This window comes from Salvelinus namaycush, chromosome 6, assembly GCF_016432855.1.
Source record: "Salvelinus namaycush isolate Seneca chromosome 6, SaNama_1.0, whole genome shotgun sequence".
NCBI classification, from domain to species: domain Eukaryota; kingdom Metazoa; phylum Chordata; class Actinopteri; order Salmoniformes; family Salmonidae; genus Salvelinus; species Salvelinus namaycush.
The window spans coordinates 40339011-40354957 of NC_052312.1; the positions used below are offsets into that span (position 1 = coordinate 40339011).

General features: G+C 40.0%; 2 gene segments (V, D, J or C); both read left to right on the forward strand.

Annotated features, from left to right (window-relative positions):
- Positions 1 to 1353: 1353 nt before the first annotated feature.
- On the forward strand, positions 1354 to 3639 carry LOC120049133. The segment is given in 3 exon segments: positions 1354 to 1387; positions 1532 to 1648; positions 3071 to 3639. Coding segments are annotated over 3 exon segments (468 nt in total).
- Positions 3640 to 10549: 6910 nt separating this feature from the next.
- LOC120049134 lies at positions 10550 to 13643 on the forward strand. The segment is given in 3 exon segments: positions 10550 to 10583; positions 12123 to 12182; positions 13327 to 13643. Coding segments are annotated over 3 exon segments (411 nt in total).
- Positions 13644 to 15947: the final 2304 nt, after the last annotated feature.

A 15947-nucleotide genomic window follows, 5' to 3' on the forward strand; every position in this document is an offset into this window, starting at 1 on the left:
TAACACTTGTTTTACTGTAGATTTTGCTTGGCATATGGACAGGAATTGTGTTTCAACACTTTAAATAACTTTATATACACTTAAAGGCCATGACAAAACTATAAGTCATAACCATGATGATGATGGTCATGTGATCTGAATGATTGCTTTCTAACCATATTGTCACAGTTGACCTCTAGTGACCAGTGTTCCATGTTACTGTCTCTTCCCCCTCAGCACCTGCAGTAGGTCCCAGCTGTAGCAGTACATTTACTGTGCAGTCTGACTGAGGGAGGTTTTTGTACGGCTCTGTATCACTGTGTGAACACATTCCCACTGTGGTAACTCTGACAGTAATAATCTCCTGCATCTTCAGCCTGGACTCCACTGATGGTCAGAGTGAAGTCAGTCCCAGATCCACTGCCACTGAATCTAGATGGCGTACCAGACTGAAGTGTTGTAGTATAGTAAATAAGGAGCTTAAAAGCTCCTCCAGGTTTCTGTTGGTACCAGGCTACACAAGGGGTACTACAAGCAGGAGGTTTGTTAAATCTACATCTTAAAGTAACTGTGTCTCCATGATGTAAGGCTTTCATTTCAGGAGTCTGAGTCACAGTTATCTGTCCTCTGGATTCTGAAAAACAGAATACAAATATTTAAATGAATGAAATTGTATATACAGTAATGAATAATTCTGAATATAAATAGTAACATTGATATAGTGGTTGGTATAGATTTTATTATTTTTCAACAATAAATCCTGAAAATGTTACCCTTGAAGCAGAGAGCAAGTGTCCAGATGAAGATGGTGATAAAAGTCATGGTTGTTGTGGGTTCTGTTGTCATGAAGAACAGCTCTCAGTCATGAAGTGTTAAACTCACAGGGCTATAAACACTACCAGAGCACTGAAGCATGTGCTGGCTATGCAAAGTGTCCAGATCCATTATGCAAATTAATTTGTAAAATCTATTTCAATTTCCAAGTCGGTTCCCATCATTACAATATATTTTGTCCTGCATTAGCTATCTTTAATAACATCAAACAGCAACTGTTAACTCTGATAACTGATCCATGGTCATTTTTATGTCACACCACAATTATATTTTGATTCTGATGATGATCAGATATAATGAACTGTCTGTTCACTCATGCTTGGTCTCTCATGTAAGTTCCTCTAATCAGTTAGTGAACACTTCTCTAAACTAAAGCTGGTAGGATTCCTCTGGTAGTGTTGTCTGTCCTCTGTGACTTTACCACCACTGTTAAATGTGAGATCAACATGTTTAATAAAGGAATATACAACATGACTATCACTACTGCTGCTGTTGTCTTTTATATGGACAATATGGAGGAATACTAGCAACACTGATCTAATGCTGGACTGTACCTCCAGACTAGGAGAACCTGGTACACAGAGGAAGGAAAACAATACTAATATCTGGATTTAAGACACAATTCATATTTTTATTACCTAGAAACAGCTTATATGAAGTGTTTGTTCTACCTGGAAGATGTTAAAGTGTATTTGTGTTGATTATGATTCTGTATGAGTGATCTTCACTGTAACAGCTGCAGCATCACAACACAGAGAGGTTTTTGTACCAGCAGTAATAGGGATTGTATCACTGTGGTGGACTTTTGGTAGCGGCACCAGACTTGATGTTGGAAGTAAGTAAACAAAAAAAATCTACATTTTATTCACCTTTTGATGTTGTGTTTCAAGTTCTCTATTAATTTTTCCTCGATATTGAGGATAAAAATAATAATGCATTTTTTTTTAATACACAAAGCCTACACGTACTATGGCCAATTTGAATACAAAAGTTATTACATCTAATCAAATTTGACCAATATTTTCTAAAGATTAAAGTGATTAGCCTGCATCTTAGATTAGTTGTATGAATAAACATACTGCACCTTGTAGGAAATATATAGTAAACAGTAGGTTTCTGCTCAATGTTAAGGGAAACGAAATAAAAAACACTTTATATAAAATTGAATAGATTAAATCATTTCTAAAAAGTATTCATACCATAGTAGAGTTAATTATTTGAGCCACAGTCTAAAGAAATTAAGAGTGCCAAACATGCAGGAGGTTTTTGTACGAGCAGCAATAGGGATTTTATCACTGTGGTACACTTTTGGTAGCGGCACCAGACTCGATGTTGGAAGTAAGTAACAAGTTCTTTGATATTTATTTCAGATAATTTTTGGGGGTATTTTTTTTGTGAAACTTCGTCTCTATGAAAATTTTGCTTTTTTACATATTTTACTTTAAAAAATATATATTTTTTCTATTACTTTTGACGAAGCCTTCTTTCAAATTAAATGTTATTTAATTAAAACGTTCAAATGTAGGTGTCTAGTTAAATGTGTGGTTTGATGGATTGCAGAGGATAGTTCTAGTATGATAACTATTTAATAATATGGAATATAGTTGTTGCATTGTGTATTGCTGTTTGTGTGCGATTTTTTATTTATATTTTTATTATCTTTAACTCAAATATTTTTGGTTAAATGTAGCTTTTGACTGAGCCTTCTTTCAAATAAATATTTATTGAATCAAAATGATAAATTGTAGGTTTAATTGTATGTCTGAATTGTATAATTGCAGAATATCACTCCTAATTCTGGTATAATAACTAATAGTATTGTATATAGTATTCATCATTGTTGCATAGTATTCATGGTAGACTTCACTGTTAGTGTGAAGACAACGGGTCTCAGTTATGGTTGTAACTGACTTCATAATCCAACATGGATGATATGTGATGAAAATACTATGAATATGAGCAGGCTGTTCTGATCAGATCCATTCCTGAACAATATCTGTATAACATGAATAACTGACACCATATGACTAGTAACTCTAGTTATTTAAACACTTTCTACTTGTTTGGTTCATAAATCTGTTTTGTATCATATTACTTTAGGTTTTTCTCCACATCTTTTAAACAATCTAACTTTTATATTCATATTTAGAGGGCATTTCCAATTTACTTTATTTTGTTGTGTACTTTACTGAAGAGAATCTCATACTGTAGCTGTACTTGATGTAGTTACTTATTTGATGGGTTCTGTTTGTTCCAGGTAACAGTTCCCCCACCCTCACCGTCCTGCCCCCCTCTAGTGAGGAGCTGTCCAGTACAACAACAGCCACACTGACGTGTCTGGCCAACAAGGGTTTCCCCTCAGACTGGACCATGAACTGGAAAGTGGACGGGACCAGCAAGAAGCAGGAGGCTAATCCCGGGGTCCTGGAGAAGGATGGCCTGTACAGCTGGAGCAGCACCCTGACTCTCACTGGCCAGGAGTGGACCAAGGCAGGAGAGGTGACCTGTGAAGCCCAGCAGAAATCCCAGACTCCAGTCACCAAGACCCTGAGGAGGGCTGACTGTTCTGGGTAGAACCCCTCAGTCACACCCCTGTGGAGAGAGGCTGCTGGTTCCTCTGCTTTGACTCTGTTCTGAGATCAGATGTTCTCTGTCTTATTGATCACTGACATGTAGACTAACAGAGGGCTTTGCTTGAGTTCATGTGTCAATCCTCTCTGTAGACTGAGGTTGTATCAGTGTTAGATGTGATGTGTTCTGTTATATTACTATTAGATACTGTAGGAATGATTGCTTTGATGCTTTGATGAATAGATGAAAATAAAGATTTCCCTTTGGAACACATATTTCTGTTGTCTTTTTTAATAATTAGACTACAGTCTTAAATGTTGTTGAATGGTATAGACATATATTAATAAAGCCTGATTCACAGTTTCTTTGAAAACTATCAGACCTAAATGTCACTGCTTAGTTATTTATGTTCTCACTTGAAACCACATCATCTTCAACCAGCAAATCAAACCAAATCAAATGTTACTAGTCACATGCGCCGAATACAACAGATGTGGACCATACAGAGAAATGCTTACTTACGAGAGCCCTAACCAACAACGCAGTCTAAAAAAAATATGGATAAGAATAAGAGATAAAAGTAACAAGTAATTAAAGAGCAGCAGTAAAACAACAATAGTGAGACTATATACAGGGTGGTACCGATACAGAGTCAATGTGCGGTGGCACCGGTTAGTTGAGGTAGTACGTACATGTAGGTAGATTTATTAATGTGACTATGCATAGATGACAACAGAGAGCAGCGGTGGTGTAAAGAGGGGGAGAGGGGGGGCAATGCAAATAGTCTGGGTAGCCATTTGACTAGATGTTCAGGAGTCTAATGGCTTGGGGGTAGAAGCTGTTAAGAAGCCTCTTGGACCTAGACTTGGCTCTCCGGTACATCTTGCCATGCGGTAGCAGAGAGAACAGTCTATGACTAGGTTGGCTGGAGTTTTTTAGGGCCTTTTTAGGGCCTTCCTCTGACACCACCTGGTATAGAGGTCCTGGATGGCAGAAAACTTGGCCCCAGAAAGCTTGGCCCCAGACAACAGATGTAGACCTTACAGAGAAATGCTTACTTACGAGAGCCCTAACCAACAACACAGCTTTACAAAATATGGATAAGAATAAGAGATAAAAGTAACAAGTAATTAAAGAGCAGCAGTAAAATAACAATAGTGAGACTATATACAGGGGGGAACCGATACAGAGTCACAAGGGGGAACCGATACAGACCTTCTCCCTATTGGCTGTCTCGTCATTGTTGGTGATCAGGCCTACCACTGTTGTGTCGTCGGAAAACTTAATTTATGGTGTTGGAGTCATGCTTGGCCATGCAGTCATGGGTGAACAGGGAGTACAGGAGGGGACTGAGCACGCACCCCTGAGGGGTCCCCGTGTTGAGAATCAGCGTGACAGATGTGTTGTTACCTACCCTTACCACCTGGGGGCTGACCGTCAGGTTGTCCAGGATCCAGTTGCAAAGGGAGGTGTTTATTCCCATGGTCCTTAGCTTATTGATGCGCTTTGAGGGCACTATGGTGTTGAAAGATGAGCTGTAGTCAATGAATAGCATTCTCACATAAGTGTTCCTTTTGTCCAGGTGGGAAAGGGCAGTGGGGAGTGCAATAGAGATGGCATCATCTCTGGATCTGTTGGGGCGGTATGCAAATTGGAGTGGGTCTAGGGTTGCTGGGATGATGGTGGAGATGTGAGCCATGACCAGCCTTTCAAAGCAATTCATGGCTATAGACGTGAGTGCTACGAGTTGGTAGTCATTTAGGCAGGTTACCTTAGTGTTCTTGGCCACAGGCACTATGGTGGTCTGCTTGAAACATATTGGTATTACAGACTCAGACAGGGAGAGGTTGAAAGTGTCATTGAAGACACTTGCCAGTTGGTCAGCGCATGCTCGGAGTACACGTCCTGGTAATCCGTCTGGCCCTGCGGCCTTTAAAATGTTGACCTGTTTAAAGGTCTTACTCACATCGGCTGCAGAGAGCATGATCACACAGGCTTCCATGACAGTTGGTGCTCTCATGCATGTTTCAATGTTATTTGCCTCGAAGCGAGCATAGAAGTAGTTTAGCTCATCTCGTAGGCTCGTGTCACTGTGCAGCTCTCGCCTGTGCTTCCATTTGTAGTTTGTAATGGTTTGCAAGTCCTGCCACATACAACTAGCGTCAGAGCAGGTGTAGTACGATTCGATCTTAGTCCTGTATTGACGCTTTGCCTGTTTGATGGTTTGTCAGATGGCATAGCGGGATTTCTTATAAGCTTCCGGGTTAGAGTCCTGCTCCTTGAAAGCGGCAGCTCTAGCCTTTAGCTCAGTGCGGATGCTGCCTGTAATCCATGGCTTCTGGTAGGGGTATGTACATACGTGTGGGGATGACGTCATCGATGCACTTATTGATGAAGCCAATGACTGACGTGGTGTACTCCTCAATGCAATCGGAAGAATCCCGGAACATATTCCAGTCTGTGCCAGCAAACAGTCCTGTAGCTTAGAATCTGCTTCATCTGACCACTTTTTTAGTGATCTAGTCACTGGTGCTTCCTGCTTTAATTGTAGCTTGTAAGCAGGAATCAGGAGGATAGAATTATGGTCAGATTTGCCAAATGGAGGGCGAGAGAGAGCTTTGCATGCGTCTCTGTGTGTGGAGTAAAGATGGTCCAGAGTTCTTTTTCCACTTGTTGCACATTTAACAGGAGAGGTCTAGATACTACAATGTTAACAGATTAACAGGAGAGGTGTAGATACTACAATGTTAACAGATTAACAGGAGAGGTCTAGATACTACAATGTTTAACGGATAACAGGACAGGTTTAGCCGCATGTAGTAGGTGATGGTTATTTATGATTAATATCTTTGGAACATTTTTTGACCATGCTTGATTTATAGACTCATAAAGACAGTAAGCTAATGTTATTGAACATTTGATAGATATCTTGGACTCTCACCGATGTGATCACACCTACATTAAGCTATGTTTGTTTTACAAGATCCACATCATTTCACCAGTATCACATCTTCAAGATAGTCAAAGAGTATTTTCTACCAGAGTGAACATCTGGTGACAGTACTGCTCTATTCTGGGACAAGCAGAACCACCCAGCTCTGTCTATGTAGATCTCAGTTTCACTCCCACAGCTATCAGTCTAGCAGTTGAACAGTTTCACTGCCTGAAATACTCTGGACTGGGCCAGATGTGAGGGGTTTTAACCTCTATGGTGGATACAGGAAGGGAGACATAACATATATGCCACCATGTAATTAATGACAGATAAAATTGTTATTCTACTTTATGATGATAGTTTATGTACAAGTAGTTTACATGTATCTCATGTTGAATCCAACATCAGGTCTCATTCACAGAGCTAACAGTACGTAACCTACTCATGAAAAAAGTTAATATGCTGCTGTTGATGATCACATCCATTGAATTTCCACAGCTGGTTGTAAGGTCCATTTGGGGATTTTCTGATGGCTTGGGAGCCTGAAGCGATTGTAACTTTCAAGTAATGTTCAATTACGTGAATAAAAAGGGCATTAATACAATGCTATTATTGTTAGGCGTGTGTAGTGGAGGCGAAGTCAGGTGCAGGAGAGCAGTGTAGAAAACAGGCACACTTTAATACCGTTCAGAAATACAGCACAATAAAACATATACGTGCAAAAATAATGGAAAATAACTAAAGTAATGCGCCTGAACAAACCACGTAACAATAAACAATTACACACAAATACATGATGGGAAACAGAGGGTTAAATACAAGTAGATTGATTGGGGAAATGAAAACCAGGTGTGTATGGAACAAGACAAGACCAATGGACATATGAAAAATGGAGCGGCGATGGCTAGAAAGCCGGTGACATTGATCGCCGAACGCCGCCCGAACAAGGAGAGGAGCCGACTTCGGCGAAAGTCGTGACAATTATTGGTTATTGGTTGTTTTTTTAGCAAGACAAAACTATAATGAATAATGGAGATTGTTTTTTAAAAGTCATATATCATGTAACTTCTGAACATATATAACTTTCTATTTATTAGTGTTATGGTAATATGCTATGGTAACATATTGATATCCATGGAAAAGAGGAATACCAGTCAGTTTCCACCTTCCAGTGATCATTGGCACGGCCAGCCCGCTCATTAGGCAGGATTAGGCGGCCACCTATGGCGTTAGATTGAAGAGTCCGGCATTTTCTGGGCTAAACTGACCAGTACACACATATAGCAACACATAAAATCTCACATAATTCTGCCCAAAAACAATGATCATTTCTCTCAACCAGTGGCATATGGGCTTTTTAGGTGAGCGCTGATGCAGCCCTATGATATATATATAAAATTACTACGTAGGCAAGTCAGTTAAGAACAAATCATTTTTTACGATGACGGCCTATCCCAGATGACGCTGGGCCAATTGTGCGCCGCCCTATGGGACTCCCGATCACCACCGTTTGTGATTCAGCCCGGGATCGAACCAGCATCTGTAGTGACGCCTCTAGCATTGAGATGCAGTGCCTTAGAGCACTGCGCCACTCGGTAGCCCAACTGATCTAAAGGGGAGATCTCCAGAGCCGGCTGCTCTCTGGAACTACCACAGTGGTGTCTGACTGAGGGAGGTTTTTGTACGGCTCTGTATCACTGTGTGAACACCCAGACACTGTTGGGGTAGTGTAAACTCTGACAGTGGTAATCTCCTGCATCTTCAGCCTGGACTCCACTGATGGTCAGAGTGAAGTCACTCCCAGATCCACTGCCACTGAATCTAGATGGAGTCCAAGACTGAAGGGTTTTAGACCAGTATATTAGGTATTTAGGAGCTCCTCCAGGTTTCTGTTGATAACAGGCCATCCCCTTTCCATAGATGTCACTGTATACAGCACTGCAGGTCTTACAGCTGAAAATGAATGAGTGACCCACTGAAACAGTTTTCACTGCAAGAGTCTGAGTCACAATGACCTGGCCTCTGGACTCTGAACCAGAGATGGCATGTCGAATTAGCATTAAACTGTTCATTTATTTGTCCATATAGATTATTATCTTAAACTGTAATAAGGTTATATAGCCTAATATTGCAATGATTTGCATCATTTTCTGTCAAATATATTACCTTGGAGACACAGGGAAAATATACATATGAAGACGGTGATTAAAGTCATGGTTGTTGTGGGTTCTGTTGTCATGAAGAACAGCTCTCAGTCATGAAGTGTTAAACTCACAGGACTATAAACACTCCCAGAGCATTGAAGCATGTGCTGCTAATGCAAAGTGTCCTATATATGAGGGCTCACAATTGACCCAGCGTCGTCAGCGTTTGGCCGGGGTAGGCCGTCATTGTAAATAAGAATTTGCTCTTAACTGATTTGCCTAGTTAAATAAAGGTTAAATAAAAAAATAAAATATGTAAATAGTCTTCCTGGACAGTCAAACTGATGTGATGTAGAAACCTGATAGCTATGTAATGACTGACATGGTTTATGATATAAGTGCTGAATGGGGACTGATATATTGATTATAGACATCTATAAATGGAGCATAATGTTATTACTGTGTTATTAGACCAGATAGTATCTGCTTTATGTCTCTCTCCAGTGGTCAGGCTTAGTAAATGCAGTCTGTGTGTGGACTGTGATGCTGCAGACTGACTCTGATCTAAAGGGGAGATCTCCAGAGCTCTGACGTCTCCAGTCTCCTGCTTCACCTGCTGCTCTCTGGAACTACCACAGTGGTGTGAGGGAGGATGTCTGGGTAATGTTTAGGGGCTTTATTGTATGTGTTTGAATCATGTTGATTAATTTCTAGCTATTCAAAACACAGGTCATCTTTAGGGGTTTGGATCATTGTACATCATCTCTATTCAGATTGGTTGATGGTTTTCCTTGACTTACTCAACAGAGTCAACATGTAGTTAATAGTCAGGAGAAACATTTAGTGATCAGTTATGATCTAAGGTCTTCTAGACACAGCTCTAGTTTGACTCTATTGTTGTTCAGCTCTACTACACACTGTGTCATTGTACTGGATCATCTCCTCCCCTCAGCACCTGCAGTAGGTCCCAGCTGTAGCAGTACAGTCACTGTGCAGTCTGACTGAGGGAGGTTTTTGTACGGCTCTGTATCACTGTGTGAACCAGCGAATGCTACCAGGATAGTGAAAACTCTGACAGTAGTAATCTCCTGCATCTTCAGCCTGGACTCTACTGATGGTCAGAGTGAAGTCACTCCCAGATCCGCTGCCACTGAATCTAGATGGAGTCCCAGACTGAAGTGTTGTAGCAGAGTAAATAAGGAGTTTAGGAGCTCCTCCAGGTTTCTGTAGGTACCAGGCTAAAAAGTCATTGTTGTAAACATTACTGCTGGTTTTACAGTTCAGAGAGACTGTCTGTTCTGGGACAACAGCTTTCACTGCCGGAGTCTGTGTCACAACATACTGTCCTCTGGCTTCTGAAAAATATAGTAAAAACATTTATAGGATTGAAATATTACATATAGTAATGAATAGTTCTGAATAGAAATATTAACGTTGATATACTGTTCATGTATACTCTGTAGATGTAATTAATTTTCAACAATAAATTCCAAAAACTGTAACCTTGAAAGCAGAAAGCAAGTGTCCAGATGAAGATGGTGATAAAAGTCATGGTTGTTGTGGGTTCTGTTGTCATGAAGGACAGCTCTCAGTCATGAAGTGGTAAACTCACAGGGATATAAATACTTACAGAGCACTGAAGCGTGTGCTGTCTATGCAAAGTATCCAGATCCATTATGCAAATTAATTTGTAAAATCTATTTCAATTTCCAAGTCGGTTCCCATCATTAAAATATATTTTGTCCTGCATTAGCTATCTTTAATAACATCAAACAGCAACTGTTAACTCTGATAACTGATCCATGGTCATTTTTATGTCACACCACAATTATATTTTGATTCTGATGATGATCAGATATAATGAACTGTCTGTTCACTCATGCTTGGTCTCTCATGTAAGTTCCTCTTATCAGTTAGTGAACACTTCTCTAAACTAAAGCTGGTAGGATTCCTCTGGTAGTGTTGTCTGTCCTCTGTGACTTTAACATGTTTAATAAAGGAATATACAACATGGATCACTATCACTACTGCTGCTGCTGTTGTCTTTCATATAGACAATATGGAGGAATACTAGCACACTGATCTAATGCTGGACTGTACCTCCAGACTAGGAGAACCTGGTACACAGAGGAAGGAAAACAATACTAATATCTGGATTTAAGACACAATTCATATTTTTATTACCTAGAAACAGCTTATATGAAGTGTTTGTTCTACCTGGAAGATGTTAAAGTGTATTTGTGTTGATTATGATTCTGTATGAGTGATCTTCACTGTAACAGCTGCAGCAACACAAAACACAGAGGTTTTTGTACCAGCAGTAATAGTGTAATGAACACGATGGGAGACAGTTAGCTGGTTTCAAGTGCAGGGCGCAGCAGGTGTTTGTTTGTAAAGGACCACAGGAGGAGGCAGGTAGATGGGTCCAGGGGCAGGCAGAAGATCATACACAGGGGTCCAAAGAGGCAACAGTACAGGCAGGGAATAAGCAAAAGATGTCGTTAGTGAGGCAGGCAAAAACTATTACACACAGGAGGACTGAATACGGGAAAAACAGAGCTCCGAATAGAAGTGTGTCACAAAACAAACAATACCTCACAATGATGGGGTGCAAAGAACTGAACTAAATAGTGTGTGAACACCTGTATGTCATTTACACACACTATTTAATTCAGTTGATCAGAATTCAGGTGATTGGGATCTGGAGAGTGAGCTAGAGGGATCTAGGTGTTTGAGAGTGTGAGTTGGAAAGTGGGCTGGAAAGTGAGCTGTGTTCAGGGGATCTATGTGTTTGAGAGTGTGAGTTGGAAGCAGACGTTACAAATAGTGATTGTATCACTGTGGTACACTTTTGGTAGCGGCACCAGACTTGATGTTGGAAGTATGTAAACAACAAAATGTATCGTTTTATTCACTTTTGATGTCGTGAGTCAATATCTCTATTATTTTTGCCTCAATATTGAGGATTTTTCAAAATACACAAAGCCTACACATACTATGTGTCACGCCCTGACCATAGAGAGCCTTTGTTTTTCTATGGTATAGTAGGTAAGGGCGTGACTGGGGGGTTTTCTAGTTATTCTTTTCTATGTGGGGTTCTAGTTTAGTTTTTCTATGTTGGTGTTTGGTATGATTCCCAATTAGAGGCAGCTGGCTATCATATTTAAGTAGCATTTTTTCCACCTGTGTTTTATGGGATATTGTTTTGAGTTAGTGTATGTTACACCTCTTAGTTATGGTTCGTTGTTTGTTTCATTCTTTCTTTGTTGTTATGTGCGTTTCTAATAAATAATATGTGGAAACCATATCGCGCTGCAGCTTGGTACGATATTTATTCCAGCGAACGTGACACTATGGCCGATTTAAATATATATGTTATTACATGTAATCAAATTTGACCAATATTTTCTAAAGATTAAAGTGATTAGCCTACATCTTAGATTAGTTGTATGAATAAACATACTGCACCTTGTAGGAAATATATAGTAAACAGTAGGTTTCTGCTCAGTGTTAAGGAAAACAAAATAAAAAACATTTTATTAAAAATTTAGATTAAATCATTTCTGAAAAGTATTCATATCATAGTAGAGTTAATTATTTGAACCACAGTCTAAAGAAATTCAGCTTCCCCAATGGTCAGGAGATTTTTGTACCAGCAGTAATAGTGATTGTATCACTGTGCTACACTTTTGGTAGCGGCACCAGACTTGATGTTGGAAGTAAGTAACAAGCTCTTTTGATATTTCTTTCTGATTACATTTTTTTGTATTTTACTTTCTTAAACTCTGTCTCCATGAAAATAATTTCTGAGCCTTCTTTCAAATAACATTTTATTGAATCAAAATGATAAATTGTAAGTTTATTTATGTCTGGTTTGTATGATTGCAGACTATCACTCCTAATTCTGGTATAATAACTAATAGTATTGTATATAATATTCATCATTGTTGCATTGTGTTCATGGTAGACTTCACTGTTAGTGTGAAGACAACGGGTCTCAGTTATGGTTGTAACTGACTTCATAATCCAACATGGATGATATTGTCAGGACCCGGTGTGAGAAACAGTCACTAATAGTCGGCAGAACCCAGAAGATGAGGCAGACACAGCAGTACTAGAGACGGTGGTTTAATCAAGGTAAAAGATCTTCAGGCAAAAAATATAAATCCACAACGTCAAAAGTAAAGCCAAGAGAAAAAATGGATAACCTCCAAAATACAATGAAAATCCACAAAGTGGTAAGAACAGCAGGGAAAAACAAACCTCAAAAGACTAATCAAAAATAAACAAGAACAAAACCAGAGTACCTCTGGAAAATCCAACTAGAGAAATATATGTTCACAGCATGGCTGGGGCTGGGTGCTAACATACAAACACAGAGCAAAGAACTGAGGAACACTCAGGGTTTAAATACCTACAAGAAAATGAGGCACAGGTGCAAACAATAACTAGAACAAGGGAAAAACAAAAGGTTCAAAAAGGCGCAATGGGAGCATCTAGTGACCAAAACCTGAATAGTCCTGGCCAAAACCTGACAGATATGTGATGTAAATACTATGAATATGAGCAGGCTGTTCTGATCAAATCCATTCCTAAACAATATTTTGTATAACATGAATAACTGACACCGTATGACTAGTAACTCTAGTTATTTAAACACTTTCTACTTGTTTGGTTTATAAATCTGCTGTATCAGATTACTTTAGGTTTTTCTCCACATATTCTAAACAATCTAACTTTGACATTTATATTTAGAGGGCATTTCCAATTCACTTTATTTTGATGTGTACTTTGCTGAAGATAATCTCTTACTATAGCTGTACTTGATGTAGTTACTTATTTGATGTGTTCTGTTTGTTCCAGGTAACAGTTCCCCCACCCTCACCGTCCTGCCCCCCTCTAGTGAGGAGCTGTCCAGTACAACAACAGCAACACTGACGTGTCTGGCCAACAAGGGCTTCCCCTCAGACTGGACCATGAGTTGGAAAGTGGACGGGACCAGCAAGAAGCAGGAGGCCAGTCCCGGGGTACTGGAGAAGGATGGCCTGTACAGCTGGAGCAGCACCCTGACTCTCACTGGCCAGAAGTGGACCAAGGCAGGAGAGGTGACCTGTGAAGCCCAGCAGAAATCCCAGACTCCAGTCACCAAGACCCTGAGGAAGGCTGACTGTTCTGGGTAGAACCCCTCAGTCACACACCCCTGTGGAGAGAGGCTGCTGGTACCTCTGCTTTGACTCTGTTCTGAGATCAGATGTTCTCTGTCTTATTGATCACTGACATGTAGACTAACAGGGGGCTTTGCTTGAGTTCATGTGTCAATCCTCTCTGTAGACTGAGGTTGTATCAGTGTTAGATGTGATGTTTTCTGTTTTATTACTATTAGATACTGTAGGAATGTTTGCTTTGATACTTTGATTAATAGTTACAAATACAGATTTCCCTTTGGAACAAATATTTTCATTGTCTCTTTCAATAATTAGACTTTGGTCTTAAATGTTGTTAAATGGTATAGACATACTGTCACGTAGCTAGGAGTGGTGGGTGCGGAGTCAGGCGCAGAGAGCAGAGGGTTTTGGGTGTCCGTAATTTATTCCGGACAGAACAAGGTCACGCCAATAACAATAGGCGACAAATACTGACCTACCCAAAACAGGACACCAAATAAACAAACACAACCATCCACAAAAAGAACAGAAAATAAACCCGCACAAAAGCAGGCGGGCATAGACGGCTTAAATAGCCCAGAGCAAAACCCCCAAACGAGAAACAGGTGAAACCAATACAGACATAACCAACAGAAAAGGAAAAGGGAATCGGTGGCAGCTAGTAGACCGGTGACAACGACCGCCGAGCGCCGCCTGAAAAGGAAGAGGAGCCACCTTCGGTGGAAGTCATGACACATACATTATTAAAGCCTGATTCACAGTTTATTTTAAAAATATCAGACCTAAATATCATTGCTTAGTTATTTATGTTCTCACTTGAAAACCCATTGTCATCAACCAGTAGTTCATATTAACACAAGATACTACAATGTTAACAGATTAACAGGAGAGGTCTAGATACTACAATGCAAACAGATTAACAGGAGAGGTCTACATACTACAATGTTAACAGGCTAACAGGAGAGGTCTAGACACATGCAGTAGATGGTACTCCTTATTCATTTTTCTTGGACTGTTTTTTACCTGCTTGAATTATAGACTCATAAAGACTGTAGACTAATGTTATTGAACATTTGATCAATATCTTGGACTCTCAACAATGTGATCACACCTACATTAAGCTAAATTTGTTTTACAAGATCCACATAATATAACCAGTATCACAGCTTCACGATAGTCATGGAGTCTTCTCTACCTCCAACCCTCTGGGGACAGTGTGAACATCTGGCGACAGTGCTGCTCTATTCTGGGACAAGCAGAACCACCCAGCCCTGTCTATGTAAATCTCAGTTTCACTCCCACAGCATCCAGTCTAGCAGTTGAACAGTTTCACTGCCTGGAATCCCCTGGACTGGGACAGATATGAGTGACTGGTTTTAACCTCTTTGGTGGATTCAGGGAAGTTACAATAACAGATATTCCATCATATAATTAATGACAGATAAAATATATATTATTCAAACATGTTTCATGTTTGAGCCCAGCATCATGTCTCATTCACAGATGTAACAGTCAGTAACCTGCTCATCAAGATAGTTCATATAATGCTAGATGATGTTCACATATTTGGTTGTGAGGTAAATATGGGGATTTGATTTAGGGGTGGCGATTCTGATGTAACATCACCATTATTTATTTTTTACATCTGTAGATCTGACTCTGCATATGGACAGATAATGTGTGTTTTAAAACTTCATATAACTTTTAAAAGTGAACTTTTTGACCATGACAATAATTATTCACAAGCGTGGTGATGATGATGATGAGGAACATGTGATCTGAATGATGCTCTACTGGTCAGTGTTCCATGTCACTGTCTCTTCCCCCTCAGCACCTGCAGTAGGTCCCAGCTGTAGCAGTTCAGTCAGTCACAGCGCAGTCTGACTGAGGGAGGTTTTTGTACGGCTCTGTATCTCTGTGTGAACTCATCACCACTGTGGTAACTCTGACAGTAGTAATCTCCTGTATCTTCAGTCTGGACTCCACTGATGGTCAGAGTGAAGTCACTCCCAGATCCACTGCCACTGAATCTAGAAGGAGTCCCAGAGAAGAGGGTGCTACTGTATTAGTAGTTTCGAAGTTTCTCCAGGTTTCTGTTGATACCAGGCTAAACATGGTTTACCTGAACTCCAACAGTCAGGATACACATTACTGCTGGTTTTACAGTTCAGAGAGACTGTCTGTCCTGGGAGAACAGCTTTCACTGCAGGAGTCAGTCAGAGACTGTTACATTACAATCTGATGATCTTGCCCCCAAAATTGTCACCTAATAATCATAGAAGTCCATATTAATGTCAATATATTAAGTGAATAAAAAGG